This window comes from Lepidochelys kempii, chromosome 2, assembly GCF_965140265.1.
Source record: "Lepidochelys kempii isolate rLepKem1 chromosome 2, rLepKem1.hap2, whole genome shotgun sequence".
NCBI classification, from domain to species: Eukaryota; Metazoa; Chordata; order Testudines; family Cheloniidae; genus Lepidochelys; species Lepidochelys kempii.
Genome location: NC_133257.1, coordinates 208,962,449 through 208,983,047, shown reverse-complemented (window position 1 = coordinate 208,983,047; position 20,599 = coordinate 208,962,449). Strand labels below are relative to the sequence as shown.

General features: G+C 37.6%; 1 protein-coding gene across 6 annotated transcripts in view; it reads left to right on the top strand.

The window, feature by feature from the left end:
* PALS2 (protein associated with LIN7 2, MAGUK p55 family member) overlaps window positions 1-16,229 on the top strand; it is a 132,628-nt gene extending 116,399 nt beyond the window's left edge. For all 6 annotated transcript variants that reach the window (XM_073333707.1, XM_073333710.1, XM_073333705.1 and 3 more), the window contains 5 exons: window positions 2,011-2,079; window positions 3,057-3,218; window positions 6,573-6,775; window positions 7,230-7,358; window positions 12,740-16,229. In XM_073333707.1, the coding sequence (XP_073189808.1) occupies window positions 2,011-2,079; window positions 3,057-3,218; window positions 6,573-6,775; window positions 7,230-7,358; window positions 12,740-12,916 (740 nt within the window). In that variant the 3' untranslated portion in view covers window positions 12,917-16,229. The remainder of the gene's footprint in view (window positions 1-2,010; window positions 2,080-3,056; window positions 3,219-6,572; window positions 6,776-7,229; window positions 7,359-12,739) is intronic.
* The last annotated feature ends 4,370 nt before the right edge of the window (window positions 16,230-20,599 follow it).

Sequence of the window (20,599 nt, the reverse complement as noted above, 5' to 3'; positions counted from 1 at the left end):
TGTAGTGCAATCTCTTTATCATGAAAGTTGAATTTACAAATGTAGAATTATGTACCAAAAAATAACTGCACTCAAAAATAAAACAATGTAAAATTTTAGAGCCTGCATGTCCACTCCATCCTACTTCTTGTTCAGCCAATTGCTCAGACAAACAAGTTCGTTTACATTTGCAGGAGATAATGCTGCCCACTTCTTGTTTATAGGTGTTTGCATGGCACAGTTGTAGCTGGCATCGCAAGATATTTACGTGGCAGATGCTCTAAAGATTCATGTGTCCCTTCATGCTTAAAACACCCTTCCAGAGGACATGCGTCCATGCTGATAACGGATTCTGCTCGATAACGATCCAAAGCAGTGCAGACTGATGCATGCTCATTGTCATCATCTGAGTCTGATGCCACCAGCAGAAGGTTGATTTTCTTGGTGGTTCAGGTTCTGTAGCTTCTGCATCAGAGTGTTGCTCTTTTAAGACTTCTGAAAGCATGCTCCACACCTCATCCCTCTCAGATTTTGGAAGGCCCTTCAGATTTTTAAATCTTGAGTACTGTAACTATATTTAGAAATCTCACATTGGTACCTTCTTTGCTTTTTGTCAAATCTGAAGTGAAAGTGTTCTTAAAACAAACGTGTGCCGGAATCATCATCCGAGACTGCTATAACATTAAATATATGGCAGAATATGGGTAAAACCGAGCAGGAGACATACAATTCTCCTCCAGGGAGTGCAGTCAATAATTTAATTAACACATTTTTTTAAACTAGTGTCATCAGCATGGGAGCATGTCCTCTGGAATGGTGGCCAAAGCATGAAGGGGCATACGAATGTTTAGCTTATTTGGTACATAAATTCCTTGCAATGCCAGCTACAAAAGTGCCATGTAAATGCCTGTTCTCACTTTCAGGTGACATTGTAAATAAGAAGCAGGAAGCATTATGTTCCGTAAATGTAAACAAACTTGTTTGTCTTAGCGATTGGCTGAACAAGAAGTAGGACTGAGCAGACTTGTAGGCTCTAAAGCAGTGGTTCTTAACGTGGGGTGTGAGACATGCCAGATTTTTTTAGAAGGTAAATCATCGAAAACACAAATTAAGCATAGGTACGTACGTACAAACAACTACTTTGTTTAATCAAACCTATGTATTTATTAACATTATAAATTTTTTTAATGATTACTGTAGTATACAAACAAAAAATATATCTAGGTTTAAAGAACTGACCTACTTCAGTGATTTTTGATAAGGGGTGCAAGAACATATTTTGAGAACCAAGGGAGTGCAGGCTGCAGTAAAGGTTAAGAACCACTGCTCTAAAGTTTTACATTGTTTTGGTTTTTCTGAGTGCAGTTATATAACAAAAAAAAAAATCTACATTTGTAGGTTGCACTTTCATGATAAAGATATTGCATTATGGCACTTGAATGAGGTGAATTGAAAAATGCTATTTCTTTATCATTTTTATAGTGCAAATATTTGTAATAAAAAATGAGTACTGTACACTTTGCATTCTGTGTTGTAATTGAAATCAATATATATGAAAATGTAGGAAAGCATCCAAAGTATTTAATAAATTTCAATTGTTGTTCTGTTTAACAGTGCAATTAAAAGTGCTATTAATCGTGATTAATTTTTTTGAGTTAATCACGTGAGTTAACTGCGATTAATGGACAGCTCTAATATAAATATTTACTGGAAACAGTTTTGGTCCTTTCCTATTCGTTTCTAGAAAAGTATTTTGTTTTCTGGTACATTTTATGCAGAGCATTAGTTTTTGTGTGTCTGCTGTACCATTTAAAGTATATGCCAAGAGGATTAATAATGATTTCTCTCTCCAATAAAGGTCATATTGTGTCTCTGGTTTTAAAAAAAAAAAAAAAAAGTGCAACTATCCTTCAGTATATGGCTGTCTTTTTAGTTAATCCTAAAATCTACATAGAGTAAGCCATCATGAAAAGATATTTATCAAAAAGTGAGTTTAAGAGCTTTCAGTATTCTTGTCTGTTTTACTTTCAGGGCCCTTTTGTGGAACAATAAGTAGCAAAAAAAAGAAAAAGATGATGTACCTCACAACCAGAAATGCAGGTACATTTTAATCTTACATTATGTGTAAAATCCAGTAGAATAGTGTACAAGTCCAGTACGTTGTAGAGTTTCTGAATCTGCATTTTAAACTTAGGTTAACACACTGGGTATAGCCGATTAAACTCATGACAGTGAATGCTTGTGTTATAGGAGAAAGTTTTAAAATAAATTATAGTAGCTTGATTAGCAAATCAATCAGCTAGATCAGAAATTATAAACAGGGTAGTTTTTGTGGTTAAGTCATGGTGCACAAAGAAAAGCTGTTACTGTTGAGCAGATGCATTAGGGGACATAATAAAGGATCAAAGAACAATTTTCTAAATACTTAAAACACTATTGATTGGCACAGTGGTAAATGCTGGCATGATGTCCTGGGCACTGACTCCATGGGTGCTCCAGAGCTGGAGCAGCCACCCAAAAGAAATGATGGGTGCTTAACACCCACCGACAGCCCTCATTATCAGTGCCTCCCCTAACTCCTCCCACCTGCCAGCAGCCCTGCTGATCAGTGCCTCTACCTCCCCTGCTGTGGATCAGCTGCTCCGTGGTGTGCAGGAGGTACTGGAGGGGAGCAGGGAGGAGTGAGAGTGGGGGGCACTCAGGGGAGGGGACAGGGCAGGGTGGGACCTTGGGAGAGGGGTGGAGTGGGGGCGGGGCCTGGAATGGAGCTGGGGGGAGCACCCATGGCACATTAGAAAGTCGGCACCTATGCATGGTGTGACTATTGCCTAAATTTCCAAAAAACAATCCTACTACAGAATTACTATGTTTAGAGTAGATGGTCATTGAAAGAATCTACAATATTCCCATTTCTGTTTATACATAAGAAAACTGAGATAAAAATATCTGAAAAAATACCTTTTAAGTACTATTTACATAATAGGTTATATGTGAATATAAAATAGAATTGCTGAAGTTTTCTACAAATGGCAGTGACTTGATCTGCATTTAATATTTTGTTACTTTTTTCTATGTAGAATTTGATCGTCATGAAATTCAGATATATGAGGAAGTAGCCAAAATGCCTCCTTTTCAGAGGAAGACATTGGTCTTAATTGGGGCCCAGGGAGTGGGTCGAAGAAGCTTGAAAAACCGATTTATAGTATTGAATCCCATTAGGTTTGGAACTACAGTGCCATGTAAGTTATCAGCACTCCCACTGTCAAATCCTATTTATTGAAGTTTGTAATTCATCTGGAAAAATTTACTCTAATCTGAAGTTTGTTGTAGTGACTCAATCTGGGAGTAATAATTGTGGGTTGAAAACTTTGGCTGGAGAATGAAATGTGTTTTCAATCTCCTCAATAAGTAGGAAGATCCTGCTTCTGTGTTAATGACATCTAACTACCAGCCAAACTTTTGTCTACTCATGCTGAAGACAGGAGTTCCAATGCATGCATCTGGCAGGATTGTTCAAGTATATCTATTTTGGGGTTTATAGTCAATATCTGAATGCTTCTAAAAATTCCTGGTACATTTTAATAATGAACAGTTACTAGAATTTTGCTTCGAAACTCATTTTATTGTTTAAATGAACTCTTTATTTCTCTCTGTATGTGAAACAAAAACTTCATATGAAATTTGTAGTTCCTGGCTTTAACCCATAGTATCCTAGGGATAAATAAACTATGAATTCTATTTTATTGGTTGTTAATGTTATAAATTGAGGGATGAGAGGCCAATTAATGTCATTTCTTCCTACTTCTTCCTGCACCAGCCCTACCCCTCTCCGCTCTGGTTTTTCTTCCTTTCAGCTGCTGAAAGAGCTGCCCCTTCCTGCAGTATCAGAATTTTCTCCTACCTCGCACTTTCTGAAAGAACCTGTTCCTTCCTGTCTGCCAGACCACCCCTTCTGGCTGACCTCTGAGCACAGAACAGCTTCATTGCCCCATACCCATTATGCCCAGACACTTCTAAGAGCCATCTGTTCTCTTCTGCCTCATAGTATGTGGCAAGGAATGGTACTGGCAGTAGTGGGGATGTGGGCAAATCTGAAAGACAAGCCAGGAGTGTCTTGTAACTGAGGTGGGGAAACTAGATAGCCCCAGGAGTCCTAATCTTTTTCATCTGTAATGCTCACAAACCCCCAAACTGGTCCATACCATTAGAATCAGGGGTGCATATCTGATAGCATAGTCTGTCCAAAGGAACCTATGCTGGGAGTCAGGTTAATAATCCATGTAGGCAAAGAGTAATGCACAACATGACATTAACAGTAAATTGTCTAAAAATTAACAAATTATAGGTTTCTGTAAGATGTCATAACTGCAGATAGGTAATAAATGAGATCTCTCAATTCGTATGTGTGCCAACATTATTATTATTGTTGTTTGTTGTTTAATCTATTTAGAGCACTTTTGGCCACTTGAATCGGAATGTCACAGAACTCAGAGAAGACATGGTCTATGTGTCAGAGATCTGACAACCTAAATAGACAAGGCAAATTACCAAGCAGTAAACCAGCAACATACAAACAAAACATGTAAAGTTAAATACTATTTAATCAAGCTACCATAATAATTTATTTGGAGATTAAGGCTGATTCTGCACTCTGGCACTTCGAGTGCAGAAGGTGGGGGCCCACAAGGATTCTAAAAACTAATACTTGCCACTCCAGGCTTGTATTAAACTTCCAAGGTTACAGCTTTTTTCTGACTTTGGATTGGTAGATGCTGCCACCACCCAAGTGCAGAACACACACACATACACCCTAATTTAAAATATGTGCACAAACCTCTTGAGACACAGAACTCCAATCCTGTTCTTAAAAAAGGTAAATTTTATTTTAAAAAAAGAAAGAAAATACATCTGGAAACTCAGGCTATTGCTAGATTTTAAAAGAGTGACTACCAGGATTAAGCACCAAGAGTAGCTTTCTTGAGGTCCCACTTAAAGGTTGCAAGCAAAACAAAAGCCCCTGGCGTTAGCACAGAGGAATCCACGAGCCATAAAAATATAGAAAGAGATAAACCTAATCGTGTCTTCCTAGACATTTCCTGACCTACTGACATAGCTGGGATTTCAAATGAGTAGTTTCTAGGTATGATACTGAAGATTTTTCATACCTGGCCCAAGCTTCTTACAACATAACTGCTGCCCTGTCCCCCTCTCCCTGAGAGAAAACAGACAGACAAAGGGGAAGTTTTTTCTCAATTTTAAAAAGCTCTGGCCTTCCCATTGGTTCTTTTGGTCAAGTGCCCACTCACTTCCTTTTACCTATGCATAGCAGTGAGACTTTTAACCCTTTACAGGTAAAGCAAGTAAAGAACAGCTGCTAACAGGGATTTTATAGCTAGCTGGCTGGGTGGGTGTCCATAAAAGAGAGATGAAAAATAAAACACATTTAGTATTTTATTATTCATTTGTATAATATCACCTAGAGGCCCCATTCAGGATCAGGGCTCCATTGTACTATGTGCTGTACAGAGTAAAAGGATAGTATTTGCCCTGAAGAGTTTGCTACCTAATTTAAGATAAGATGCAACAAACAGTAGGAAGGAGTGGTGGAGGTACCATAAGGAAGCTGTAAAAAGAACATGCATTTATGCAGGGAAGTTTTGAGCATAGCTAGATGGTTTTAGTTGTCAATTTTTAAAAAAATGCTATTATAAGAAATAAATGAGGCAAATATTAGAAGCTTCTACTGGCCAACTGCCTAATTTACTGTCACTTGAAAATTTACCAGAGGCATTACAATAGAAGAGGGTCTTGAAGGAGGACTGGATAATTAGTGTTTTCCTATAGCTTTTCCACTTCCACACTGTGTGTCTGAGAGAGAGAGAGAGAAATAAATGAGTGTTGTGGGATCAGCTGGAAAGAGCGTAAGGGCATGACTACACTGGAAACTTCAAAGCGCTGTGGCGGGAGCACTCCTGTGGCAGCGCTTTGAAGTGTGAGTGTGGTCCTGCGTGAGCACTGGAAAAGAGCTCTCCCAGTGCTCCTGGTAATCCAACTCCATGAGGGGATTAGCTCTGAGTGCTGGGAGCACGGCTCCCAGCGCTCGGAGCCTGTTTACACTGGCGCTTTAAAGCGCTCTGACTTGCTGTGCTCAGGGGGGTGATTTTTCACACCCCTGAGCCAGCAAGTTAGATTGCTATAAAATGTAAGTGTAGCCAAGCCCTAAGTCCCATTGAAAGTCAGTGGGACTTAGGCTCCTAAGTGTCTAAATCATCTTTGAAAATGAGACTTAGGTGCTGTTGAAAATCTTATGCAATAGTGATTGAAGAGGATGGATAATGAGTCTGGGATATGGAATGAACAAAGAATGATGAAAGTGAGGGAATAAAGGGTAGATGAAATGAGGGAGGGAAGAGAGTAATGGCAGAGGGAATGGGTTTGGGAGGAATTATGCTCATAAATTTTGAACATGAGCTTGGACAGTGGTTTGTTCCCCACACAGAAAAGACACACATGTACATGGCTTTACAGCCAATCAATCTTCAGATATCTTGGGGGTTTTTATATCCAGTGATTTGTGAAAAATTTGTATTTAGTTACTTCACGAAAGCCAAGGGATGATGAAAAAGATGGGCAAGCATACAGATTTGTGTCACGTGCTGAAATGGAGGCAGATATTAAAGCTGGCAGATACCTAGAACATGGAGAATATGAAGGAAACCTTTATGGCACCAAAATAGATTCCATCCTTGAAGTGGTTCAGACTGGAAGGACATGCATTTTGGATGTGAACCCGCAGGTAAGTAATGTGTCATGTACCCTAAAATGAGTATCAGTGTTGAAGAGGTATGTTTTAAATTTGAAGACTTTTAAGCTAGTCTTGTATCCTACAGTACCATGGAAGACTCACAAGTTATTTTGGCTTTTTGGCATTTTGAGGTGGAAGAGATCAGGAATGTGCAAAGGCCTGTAATCGAGTGTGTTTTGCATTGCTGATCAGTAACCCCTTCAGCCAATGTAAGAGTGATGTTGAACACTTCAAAGGGGAGTTTCGTACCATCCTTTGGCAAGGTAGCACTTTGAGGATGGGATAGGAGTGCAAAAATTGTATTGTTGTTTTGTTAATGGTACCAGATTAAAATTGCAGTACTTCACTGAAGTACAGTGACTTATTCTCATTTTTAACTAATTCAATTTAGTGTTTGGAGGGGGTTTGTTTGTTTGGTTGGTTTTGTGTGTTTTCTTGTTTCTAGGCCTTGAAAGTATTGAGGACTGCAGAGTTTATGCCCTATGTAGTGTTTATTGCTGCTCCAGAGTTAGAGACTCTGCGTGCTATGCACAAGGCTGTGGTGGATGCTGGAATTACAACCAAACTTCTAACAGTAAGCAAATTCTTCCATATATAGTTTCGTTTTCACAGGATTTTCTTAAACCTTTTTTCCTTTACGACAAGTTCTTTGTAACACATGTGAATGTAATGTCTTGCTGAGGAAGATTAGGCAACATTTATATTAGATTACATAATATAGAGTAATTTAAACTGATCATATACTACTAACACTAGTTGTTACGTTCTGACATGGATTGCTAGATTTTTAAATAAAGGTAATTAATTTATTAAGGTGGTACCCCCTATAATTTGGGTTGCCTAATGCTTTCTGTTATAAAGGATTCTTGCAACTTTTCTTTGGGATGTTCTCACACCTCCACTGTTTGCAGCAGACCTTTGATATTTGAGAGGGGGAATCTTTTAGGGCTGCAGAAGTAGCTTTTCTTTGTTTCATGAAGTTCCACTGAGATTTGCCTAAACTATAAATGATTTAAAAATCAAAATGGTCCTTCTCTCACTTGTGTTCCTTGGGAAGATTTTGACAGCCTGTCAATCACTGAACCGCAGCAGCACATACTGTATTGGGAACACCTGGGAGCTGCTGGGGGTGGAGGATGGGGAGATGATGGAGAGCCAAGCTGGGTTTCCCTGCCCCTGTAAATTACCTGGCTCCAACACATGGAACCAAGTGGTCCCATAGACTAGGAGTTCCCCTAACTCTCTGGGGAAGGGAGAGGGCAGGGGAGAGAATATGAGCTGTGCTTTCTCAGGCTACCCCCATGAACCTAGCACCAATCCACCCTCTGGGTCAACACGTTGGGCAGGAACTTCTCCAACTCCAGCAGCATGAGGGGGAGAGCTGGGCTGGGCTTCCCCCTAACTCCTCCCTGGATCCACCATCTGAACCCAGCAAACCATTTATTTCCCTGTCCCATATGAGAAAACAGCCTTCTTCTGCTGCTAGTTGATGGACTTAGTCCTGTAAGTAGCTCTGGTAGTAACAATCTCTGTTGTTAATACGAAAGGTTGAAATCCTACTAATGATTCATGATTGTGGCAGGATATTGTTACATTTGCATATAACAATTGGTTTTTACCTTTTCTTTTTAAAATTGGGAAACAGATTGCATGTGCAACTGTAAATCTAGCATTTCCTGACTTTCAAGTGTTTGACTTTGCAAGCTAAAGAATGTTCTTTTAATGTGTTTTTGTTGTGCCTATTATATATGTATGTATACAGAATCTCTCCGTGTATGTGTATTTTACACACAGAGACAGAAAGTGTGTATTCTTTCAATATTATCTGTTTATGCAGCCACTTCTGAGTAAATAGATGCATTTGGATGGTTGAATCTGCTTTGCATACTAGTGGATTATTTTAAATCACTTCTAATATAACAAGCAATTGCAAATTTCCCTACTGCTTCTGGCTGTTATGGTGCTAAATTTGCATTCCTCCTTTAGAAAAGAGGAACATAAGAATGGCCATATTGAGTCACACCAATGGTCCATCTAGCTCTGTATCCTGTCTTCCAACAGCAGCCAATGCAGTGCTTCAGAGGGAATGAACAGAACAGGGCAATTAGTGAGTGATCCATCTCCTGTCTTCCACTCCCAGCTTCTGGCAGTCAGAGGCTAGGAACACCCAGAGCATGGGGTTGCATCTCTGACCATCTTGGCCATCGCCATTGATGGAGCTATCTTCTATGAACTTAACTAATTATTTTTTTTAATCCAGTTATAGTTTTGACCTTCACAACATCCACTGACAATGAGTTTCACAGGTTTGACTCTGTGTTGTATGAAGTAGTTTCTTATATTTGTTTTAAATCTCCTGCCTATTAATTTCACTGGCTGACCCCTAATTTTTGTTATGTGAAGAGGAAAATAAACGTCCCTGTTCACTTTCTCTGGATTATTCACAATTTTATAGATCTGTCATATCCCCCCTTAGTTGTCTCTTCTCTAAAATGAAACTTCTCAGTCTTTTTTTCTTTCTTCATAAGAAAGCTGTTCCATATCCTTAAACATTTTTGTTGCCCTTCCTTGTACCTTTTCCAATTCTAATATATCTTTTTGAGATGGGACAACCAGAACTGCATGCCGTATTCAAGGTGTGGGCATAGCATGGATATATATAGTGGCATTATATCATCTACTCTCTCTTATTATCTACCCCTTTCCTAATGGTTCCTAACATTCTGTTAGCTTTTTTGACTGTCACTGCACATTCAGTAGATGTTCTCAGAGAACAATCCACAATGAGTCCAAAATCTTTTTCTTGACTGGTAACAGCTAATTTAGATTCCATCATTTTGTATGTATGGTTGGAATTATGTTTTCTAATATGCATTACTTTGCATTGATCAGCTTTTGAATTTCATCTGCCATTTTGTTGCCCAGCCTTGAGATCCTTTTGTAACTCTTTGCAGTCTACTTTGGACTTAACTATCCTGAGTAATTTTGTATCATCTGCAATCTTTGCCACCTCACTGTTTAACCCTTTTTCTAGATCATTTATGAATATATTGAACAGCACTGGTCCCAGTACAGATCCCTTGGGGGCACCTCTGTTTCCCTCTCTATTCTGAAAATCGACCATTGATTCCAACCCTTTGTTTCCTGTCTTTTAACCAGTTACTGACCCATGAGAGGACTGTTCCTCTTATCCCATGGCTCCTTACTTTGCTTAAGAGCCTTTGGTGAGGGACGTTGTCAAAGGCTTTCTGAAAATCCAAGTACACTATGTCTGCATCACTCTTGTCCCTGTCTGTTGACCTCCCTCAAAGAATTCTAATAGTTTGGTGAGGCATGATTTCCCTTTACTCTTCTCCAACATATTGTGTTCATCTATGCTTCTCATAATTCTGGTCTTTACTATAATTTCAACCAGTTTGCCTCATACTGAAGTTAGGATTACCAGCCTGTAATTGCCACGATCACCTCTAGAGTCTTTTTTAAAAATGGTGTCAAATTAGTTATCCTCCAGTCATCTGGTACAGAAGCTGATTTAAGTGATAGGTTACATACACCAGTTAGTAGTTCTGCAATTTCATATTTGAGTTCCTTCAGAATTCTTTGAATACCATCTGGTCCTGGTGACTTATTACTGTTTTTAATTTATCATTTTTTCCAAAACCTCCTCTAATGACACCTCAATCTGGGACAGTTCCTCAGATTTCTCACCTAGAAAGAATGGCTCCTCTGCAGTGAAGACAGATGCAAATAATTCATTTAGCTTCTCCACAGTTGCCTTATATTTGTTGCTGTTAGTTTTTGAGTCTTTTACTAGTTGCTCTTAAAATTCTCCCTAATTATATTTTTACACTTGATTTGCCAGAGTTTAAGTTCCTTTCTATTTTCATCACTAGGATTTGACTTCCAGTTTTGAAAGGATGCCTTTTTGCCTCTAACCACTTCTTTTACTTTGTTGTTTAGCCATGGTCCTCTTTTTTTGGTCCTCTTATTATGTTTTTAATTTGGGGTATACATTTAATTTTATCCTTTACTGTGATGTTTTTGAAAAGTTTACATGCAGCTTGAAGACATTTCACTTTTTTACTGTACCTTTTAATTTCCATTTAATTAGCTTCCTCATTTTTGTATAGTTCCCCTTTCAGAAGTTAAATGCTACTGTGTGAGGCTTCTTTGATATTCTACCCCACCCCTCCAAGGATGTTAAATTTAGTGCTATTACCAAGTGGTTCAGTATATTCACCTCTTGGATCAGATCCTTCGCTCCACTTAAGACTAAATCAAGAATTGCCTCTCCTCTTGTGGGTTCCAGGACTAGTTGCTCCAAGAAGCAGTCATTTATGGTGTCTAGAAACTTTCTCTTCAGCCTGTCCTGAGGTGACACATAGCCAGTCAATATGGGGATAGCCCCTCATTATTACTGAATTTTCTATTTTTATAATCACTCTAATCTATAAGAGCATTTCATAGTCACCATCATGGTCAGGTGGTCGGTAGTATATTCCTGCTGCTATACTATTATTAAACATGGGAATTCCAATCCATAGAGATTCTGTGGTACAGTTTGATTCATTTAAGATTTTTGCTATATTTGACTTTATGCTTTCTTTCACGTACAGTGCCATTCTCCAACAGGTGCAACCTACTCTGTCATTCCTATATATTTTGAACCCTGGTATTACCATGTCCCATTGATTATCATCATGACATCAAGTTTCTGTGATTATATAAATATCCTCATTTAATACCAGGCACTTAAGTTCACCCATCTTAGTATTTAGGCTTCTAGCATTTGTATATAAGCACTTATAAAATTTGTCACTTTTTAGCTGTCTGCCATTATGTGATGTAATTGAATGGGACTCTTTTTCATTTGACTGTTGCTGTTCATTTCCTACTTGGATTTGTTCATTTCTTACCTTCGCTTACTGTTACAGAAGTGCTACTTAGAAAACCTATATTTCAGTGTGGCTTACGTGACCTCACATTAGTATTGGGCCTTGAAATACTTATTTCTACGGAAGAGAACATTGGAGCAAACCAACCAGTAACTGCAGGTTTTGTTTAATTGGCTGTATGCAAAAGTGACTTCTGCTTTGACACTCACATCTTGGTAGTGCTGTATGTGGGAAATCCAGTATTGATAGAGTACAAAACAAAGGTGAAATTTCTTCTCTGGGATGCTGAACAACAGTTTTATAGTGGCTTTTAATCACCTTATACTTCAGATATAGGATGTCCTCATCAGCAGTCTTGGAACAGTCCTCACACACCTCAACATCTCAGATAAAATGATGCAGTGGAGGCCCACAAGTGGGAGGATGTGTACAGATGGAAAGATTGGGTGAAATGCAGTCCAAAATAACAAGAAACGCCAGCACTTATTCTTTGATACTGGAAGTTTCAATTCTAAAACTTGTTCATCAAGATTCTTGTTTTGGTGGCAGTATCTGATGGAAAATTAAGTATATTTAGGGCCAAATAAAACTGGCTGCTCAAATTATTCCTGAAAACATTACCTCCACACTCATTGCACCCAACAGTTCCACATACAAAATAAGTAGCTGCAGTAAAAGCCCTCTTTGGGCAGAAAGACACCAGCTCATCAGAGCATTTAAGTATGTACTTAACTCTGAGCACATGCTTACGTGCTTTGCTAAATTGGGGCTGATAGTCACCTTTCAAATTTAGCAGATTTTGAAAATTTTGCTCTTACTGTTAACCAAATTACATTAAGCATACCTTCTTCCATCTCCATCAAATATTTTAAACTTTACTACCAAGTATTTGTAGTAAATGAAAGCTTTTGTTCAATATTAAACTTAGTAAAATTCAGTTGCACTACCTGACAAACTGATGGGGGTACCAATAGTTATGTTCATTCATTTATCTTTATTTGAACGTGTAATGAACTGCTAATGTCACGATTTTTAATTAGTCTCCAAATCTTTTCAACAGGACACTGATTTGAAAAAAACAGTTGATGAAAGTGCACGGATTCAGAGAGCATACAACCACTATTTTGACCTCCTCATTGTAAATGACAATCTAGACAAAGCCTTTGAGAAGCTACAGACTGCTATAGAGAAATTGAGGTTGGAGCCACAATGGGTCCCAATTAGTTGGGTATACTGACAGATTTCTGAAGATGGGTTTAGCTAACAAGTGAAATTAGCTGCAACAAACATTCTCAGAAGACATTCTGTAGAGATGGAAGATACCTGCAGCACCCTTGCATTTTTACTCTGTGTATATTCCGATGATAGTACACTATTCTGAGTTTTTATATAACATATTGAAGGAAAAGTGTACTTAGATATGTAATTTATTTTAATTTTTCTAACTTTTTACAGATAACCTTTCTATTCATGTCACATGAAGGAAATGCGTTGAAGCATTTTTATGTTTTAATTTAGTACCTTTGCCTTTTTCATCTAAAACTTTCAAGTCATTCACTTTAACTTTTACATTTTGGTCTTACATTTTCACTGTGATAAGGAAGGATACTTGAAACAATTTTTGTAAAACTCTTGAAAGTTAGTGTTCATCTGGTCAAATGTCAGTTGTTGTTAGGAGAAAACACTAATTCTTTTCCTAATATGCACCTTTAAATTTTTTTATGGGAGCAGAATTTTAAATATTAAAGCAGCAACCATCACTGCTTTGTGACATTGCTCTGACATCTTTCTGCTCAATGTTTATACACTTTTGCAGTTTCATGGTTTCTTCTTGTCTCTTGATTTAGACATATGTACTGTAGACTTCCCCTATGTGTACCTTTAAAAAACAATAATGTAAAACAATACCTTGCACTCTGCTTATTAGGCTATTCTTGGGAGCCAACCTTTTAGCCCATTACAGTTGAGGTACTGATGTCAGAAAGGTTGTATGTAATGTAAATCATTGTAGTTAGGATCATGGTGAAGTAGCCTGAGAAGAGAGCCTTATATTGCAGAGCCTTACAATGAGGCTTAGTGTGTAGGACTATTTATTCACGCTTGTGAAAACACATTGCTAAAGAAACCTGCTTTTTTATTGAGACATTGTTCGGTGTTTGTATATTGATCTGTGAATTGAGTTCTTGTGATATTTAGCTGGCTCTTATTTTACATTTTGGAATATTGTGAGTGATCAGCTGTTGTGTTTTATAAAATGTGATGTGATGAGATTTTTGTGCTATTTGTTATATTGTGTTTAAACTGCATTCTTCATTGAATAGCTTGTGAAATTAGAAAGTTATTGACAGATGCTAAAAATCAATGTTTATATTTTGTTTTATAACTTGATTTTTTTCTGTTTCGTGATGAAATAATTCTCCATTCAGTAGACTCACTGGCATTATTCCTATTATCTCCAAGTTCATATTGATTCATATTTTCAAGACTTTTACTAATATAAATTCTCCTTAACAAGGTATAAAATGAAAATACAAATTGTCAGTAAGACAAACTATTCTTGTGACCATATTTTATATTACACTAGCTATTGTATGTAGTCACATTTCTTCATCAGTTACCAGGTTTGAGCCTAAATTACAGTCATCTATCCACTTAATTTATTTTCTATCTGGTGACGGGCACCTGTCTTCTGAAGTTTTTTTCTATGCCAAAGCATATTACACAGAATGCCAACAAAAAGAGGACTTCTGCTGAATTCTCTTTCTGATGAAAAACCCAAAAGAGTAGATACACTGTAAAAACAATAGTGTGCCCTTGGTCTTTTAAAGATTTTTGTCTATGTACACAAAAAACAGGGTGCAGGTAGCTTTATGTAGTTACTTTATACAAAGAAACCGTGAGTCTCAAAAGTTATTATAGAAGATTTAAAAACCTCTAAGATATATTTTTTAAAGATTCCAGTATATTTTGTAAATGTTATACAAAATTTAGCCTTGGTCTTCTCTGTGGCTTTTGGTATTGAGATTTCAGTTTTTTAAAGTGAGTCTGAAACTTTTAAGGAAAACTTGTATTACTACTTTGTTTTTATTCTGTTAAATTCTGCAAAGTATATATGGGTTTTGTTTCTTTTTAAAAGTTTGGTAGATTTCATAATATGTGGTGCCAGCATGACACTTTTCTATTTGGTACTCTTAGGAGACTGGGTTCTATGATGCTACTGCTCTAATGGTACTTTGAAGAATAGATCTGTTGTTGCCAAAAAATAGCAGAGCCTTTGCTTAAATATTTTAAAGATTCAATCTTGGTACTAAAGGACTTTATAGCTATGATGGATCTATCAGTGTCCTTGTTGTACACTATGTAATAGGAGATAAGTGTGTTCTATATGTAGGAAGTGTTATCTAGTCAGATACTATGCCTTTCATTATGAGTTAGAAATGACTAACTCCTGAACTGTGATGCCAAAAGTGGGTTGAGCTAGCTCCTCCCTAACGAGTAAAATTAGAAGATTTTACTTTCCACACTGTAGAGCCGTATATTGCAAATTTCACTAACTCCGCAGCTTTGTCAGAGCATATTTCACCAAATGGAAATGTATGCGCCAAGGTCTAGTCAGAAAACTACTGTACTACTACCAGTACCATCATAGAAATAGGACTGTCAAAAGGGACAGTGTGGTGATGTTTTGTGCTAGGGCGTAGGCCCTCCTGTGTTCAATAGAGTGCAAAATGTTAAATTGATCGCGCTTGAGCCTATCATAAGTGCCATCAGGCCTACTGTATCCTTTTAGGTATTGTCTTTAATGTAGAAGCAGCTGGAAAGTGTGATTCTAGGGCTCCCTCACAGGAAGGATTGTCTGGCAGGATGTATATAAGAACCTGGTATATCAAAACCTTTATGGGGGTTATCTGGATCTCTAGGCTTAAGGTGGTAAGCAAAATAAACTCTTTGCTAAATTTGAAAGATTTGGTAAAGAAGTCTGGTAAAGTATACTTTCCTCATTGAGGACCAGGTTAGCTGTATAAACACACCTGCTTTGGATTTAAAACAACTGTTCAGAAAACATTGAAACTTTTCTTTAAACTATAAAAAATAGGTTTTCAGCTCATATGGTCACTCAAAAATGGCTGAATATTTTCTTTTACTCTTTTTAAAAAAAAAAGTCTTCTAGTCTGACAGCAATGAGAATTTTGAGTTCAAACTAACCATTTAAGAGAGGTTGTTAAGCCATTCATCAGAGGGTTAGAGAATGAAGATGCTATTTCCATCGTAACTACGGTGATAGCTTCATGTCATAATACATATTGGTAGGAAGGGGGGTAGGCTAGAACAGTGGTTCTCAACCTTTCCAGACTATTGTACCCCTTTCAGGAGTCTAATTTGTCTTGCATACCTCAAATTTCACCTCACTTAAAAACTTCTTGCTTACAAAATCAGACCTAAAACAAAACAGTTCAGCACACTAATACTGAAGAATTGCTTACTTTCTCATTTTTACTATGCAATTATAAAATAAATGGATTAGAATGTAAATATTGATTGTACTTACATTTCAGTGTGACACTTGAGCCTTGTCATTCTGAGAGGCAGTGAAGCGACAGCAACAATCAAGTTTTTCTCCACATAAAGTCTATTCCTACTCTTTGTCTTGATGGCAGTCTTAACAGAAAATGAGACTTCGCAAAGATATGTTGACCTAAAAGGTAACCGAACATGCAAAGCATGGTTCCCAAGGTCACTGTACTCTTTCTGTACTAAACACCAGAACTGGGTTAGTGTGGAGTCTTTAAACTTCATTTGCAGCCCTTGGTCTTCGGATGTCTTAGGATGTCTCAAGAAGATTTTCTTGCTGACTGGCAGAGAGGTTACTGTAACTAACATCTGACAAAATGAATGGGTTTCTTACCCAGTTGAGTTGAGCTAAGTTGTGTTGAATGTTGGGGCAGTATTGTTATCCTAAAATTTTAGACTTCAATTATGTTACCTACAATAGCGCTTTTAATTTCTTAAAAGGGTAACCAGGTTTGTGGTCTGCCCTAAAGGAATTGCCAGGGTGTTACCAGCGGGCTTGTCTATGACCCACAGAGGGCTCCCCAGAGTAAGCTAGTTTTGCTAACCCCTAAAAGGACACGGATACAGCCCTCCGCTCAAGGATAGACATACAAGCAGTAATTCTTCGAAAACAAAATAATTGTTTATTTAAAAGGTAAGTGGTTACAGTGTATTTAATGAAGCAAGAAAGAATAATAGAATATAGTAAAAATGCAGTAAAATTACATTTAAACCATCATAATTAAAGCGGCACAATGAAATAAGACTGCTTACAATATTTCACACACAAAGAATACAGCAGCTTCAGTGTAACATGTATATAAAGATCCCACATACACAAAGGTTTTTAGTCTTAGTGTTACATTAAGTACAGGATTAGATTGTAAGAGATGCAGTCTCTATATACACACATGAGATCATTGTCACATAACATTTAACATAAAACCTTTACTTAACATTAACACTTAATATTTACCATCCTATAAGTGCTGGCCAAGCAGTTACAAGAGCAGAAGGGAAGATCTTACTCAAGACATAGGCATCCAGCTTTATTTACAGACAAACCCATACACTCTTAAATATTAGATAGAAAAGAAGATCAGACTTACACATCTTATTCAAAATTTCCCTCTGATTCATCTATTGGTCCTTCTGATCTGTTCGAATTTAGAGAGCACAGTTTTCACAGCTTGCAATTTCACTGCTCAGTCGGGCCATGGATGCTGTGGTGGCTGCTGCTCATTCATTGCTGCTGGTAAGATAGTTGCTGGCAGGCAGTTGCTCGTTGCTATGACAACCTTGGAATTCTGCTGCTGCTGTTGCTTTTCCAGGTAGCTGCTTTCCAGGATGTTCCATTCTTCTTTTCAAGCAGCTTCTGTACTTCAATTTCAGCCTGCTGGCTGAACCCACTATAAACTCAACCTGCTGACTATTGGCCTTATATGCTGTTTGCTCTCTCAATATCAGCTCCTCTCAGCCAATCAGCAGCTAGCTTTTCAGCTCCTCCCTATAACAACATACCTATTTTTAGGTAGGAAAGCTCCTCCCTGACGCCATCTTGGATTCTAGACCTTTATAAGCTCCTCCCTCTAATGCTATCTTGTTTGCTAAACTTTCCACAACCTAATTTTGAACTCCGTAATCCCTCTCTCTCCCATTTTGATTTTCCTGGCCATGTTGGATTTTCTAAATTTAAACTATCATTAATTTATACTTACTTACTGCCTTAATCTTAAAACTAATTACTGTTTTATACAACCCAAAGTATCCTGATACTGTCACCACCTTAATTATATCAATTGGGAAAAGTGAATTTTTGCAATATTTAAACCCCTTTTCAGGTTTTTCTGTAAGCCTCTCAGGATATTCAAGGTATTTCAGAACATTAAAAGCAGAATCTCTCATGACAATAAGACTTGAATTCAGATGTCAAGTGAGCAAAACAATCTATTATTATATCTTTTAATTTTGCTCTGCTCAATTTCCCCTGTGCAGAAATCCGTGACATGTGCATGAAGCAGTGGAAAACAGATAGTCTTTGTCTCCACATTTGGACTTTCAGAATTCAGTTTTCTTGATAAAGGCATTCACTTTCTCATAGAGATTCAGAATGTTAGTGTCACGTCCTTGCATGGACAAATTTGGATCATTCAGCTTGCTAAGTGTATCTGCGAGGTAGGCAAGTTGAGGTAACCACAGTATTCTCAAAGCTTCAGCTATTTCTACAAAAGCACACAATGCTTCATATGCTGTCCCCCTTCTTGTAGCAAAATCAAAGAAGCCATACACTATTACAGAAGATCTGATTCTGCCTGCCACTGTGGCACTTGCAGGAAAAAAAACATGCTTGATAAAAAAAGCAGTTGATACTCTCAAGAAAGTACCTTTATCAAATGACACTGTATGTCATAGAATTGAAGAAATGGCTGAGGAAAGGAGGGAATGGATGATCAGAAAGAAACGTGTGAACTTGTGTGTAATTCAGACAATCTGTCAAGTACTTTCTGTCATGAAAGCCAGTGAACCTCTGTGTGAAGCAACAGTTGCTGCTGTTCTGACCCCCTCTCTACGCAAACAACACAAAACAGATAAGCATTGAGGGGCCTGGACTTGATAAAGTGACAATTTTGACAGACTCATTTGAAACTTCATGCAGTTAAGAACTCATCTTGTTTGAAGCAAGTACCCCTCAGTGTATGATACAGTGCACCCACTGCAAGGAAGGATTTTCTTTCCTGATCCTAGCTACAAGTCCGTTCACACTCTCGGTCATTGCAGCAGCCCCCTCGGTGCAGATGACTTTGCATGAATTCCAACTCAAATCGTGTTCAGAAGAAAAATTCAGTTTAAACATGGCCCCTCCAATTTAGTTTGCCTTTAAACTTTTGTAAAACAGTATGTACTCGTTGATATCAGTGGTTTCACGGTATCAAACGTAAGCAATCAGCTGAGCTTCTCCACTAATATCCGTGACTCATCAAGCTGAAGGGCAAATGTTTTAGCCATTTTAAGTTTCTCTAAAATTGAGAGAAAATTTCCTCAGCCATTTCTTCAGTTCTACGACAGTGTCATGTGATAAGGGTACTTTCTTGAGAGTATCAACTGCTTTTTTTATCAGATCTTTTGAAATAGTGTACGGCTCTTTTGATCTTTGCTATAAGAAAGAGAGACAGCATATAAAGCTTCATGTGCTTTTGTAGAAATAGTTGACGCTTTTTTCATTTTAAGCTGGCAAGTCTGGAACTCAGAAATCTTTCTTTGAAAAAATTCTTCCAGTTTACCCACATGCACAGGGTGTTTCGTCTTCAAATGTTGTTGCAAATATGCCAGCTTCATGCTGTTATTTAATAGACTTCTCCGCAAAGGAACCACAAAGTTTGAGGTGGATCACTATTTGTAGATGTGAATCCAAAAGCAATATATTCCTCACAAAACTGATCGAGTGTTTTCAGTCCTTTTCAATTTCTTACAAATTTCACTGTCGCCACTACCATCGCTTCTAGCACCTTGTTTTAAAAAACTGTCAGTTTTTACATTGGAACTGCATACACACTGACAACTTCAACCTCATTAACGTGCTTGCATGCATCATATGACATAAAACGAATGTTTAATACAGTGTGTATATGCACGTTGTTACTGTATAATATAGTATATAGAGCAGAATAAACAAGTCGTATGAAATTTTAGTTTGTACAGACTTCGCTAGTGCTTTTTATGTAGCCTGTTGTAAAACTGGCAGATATCTAGATGAGCTGACATACCCCCGAAAGACCTCTGCATACCCCTGATTGAGAACCACTGGGCTAGAAGATCCACAAGTTAGACTGAACTGCATAATATACAAGTAATGAAGAGATGCTATGAATGCATTAAGCTTGAACAAATAAAAATATTTCTCATAGCATGTACTATATTGTTGTTAATAGTATTTTGGGGGTTTAAAGTTATAACATTTCCTATTGTCCAGAAATCACTTTTGTGTTTGGTTCTTCTTCTGAGTATTAAGCACTTGCTCACTTTTTCCTGGACACTGAAAAGTAAAGTAGCTAAACTTTATGCTGACTAACCATAGGGATATATGTTAGAGATGCTGCTAAATTTGTAAGGTACATGAATATATTAGTTTACTTTTATCTTCATAATGGTCAAATAGCTGGGAAGTGAATGTGTGCATGCATGGATAGTAAAACAAAAAATGTTCATGTACACAATCATATTATGTACCAAGACTTAATCCAAAGGAAATATTCCTGCATATGAGATATATTGAAAACTGGCACATATATCTCTACCTGGATGGTGGTGATTATTAATATACGTTTGCTCACTCTAAAAATTTATTCTGTATCTGTAACTTCTATCTATA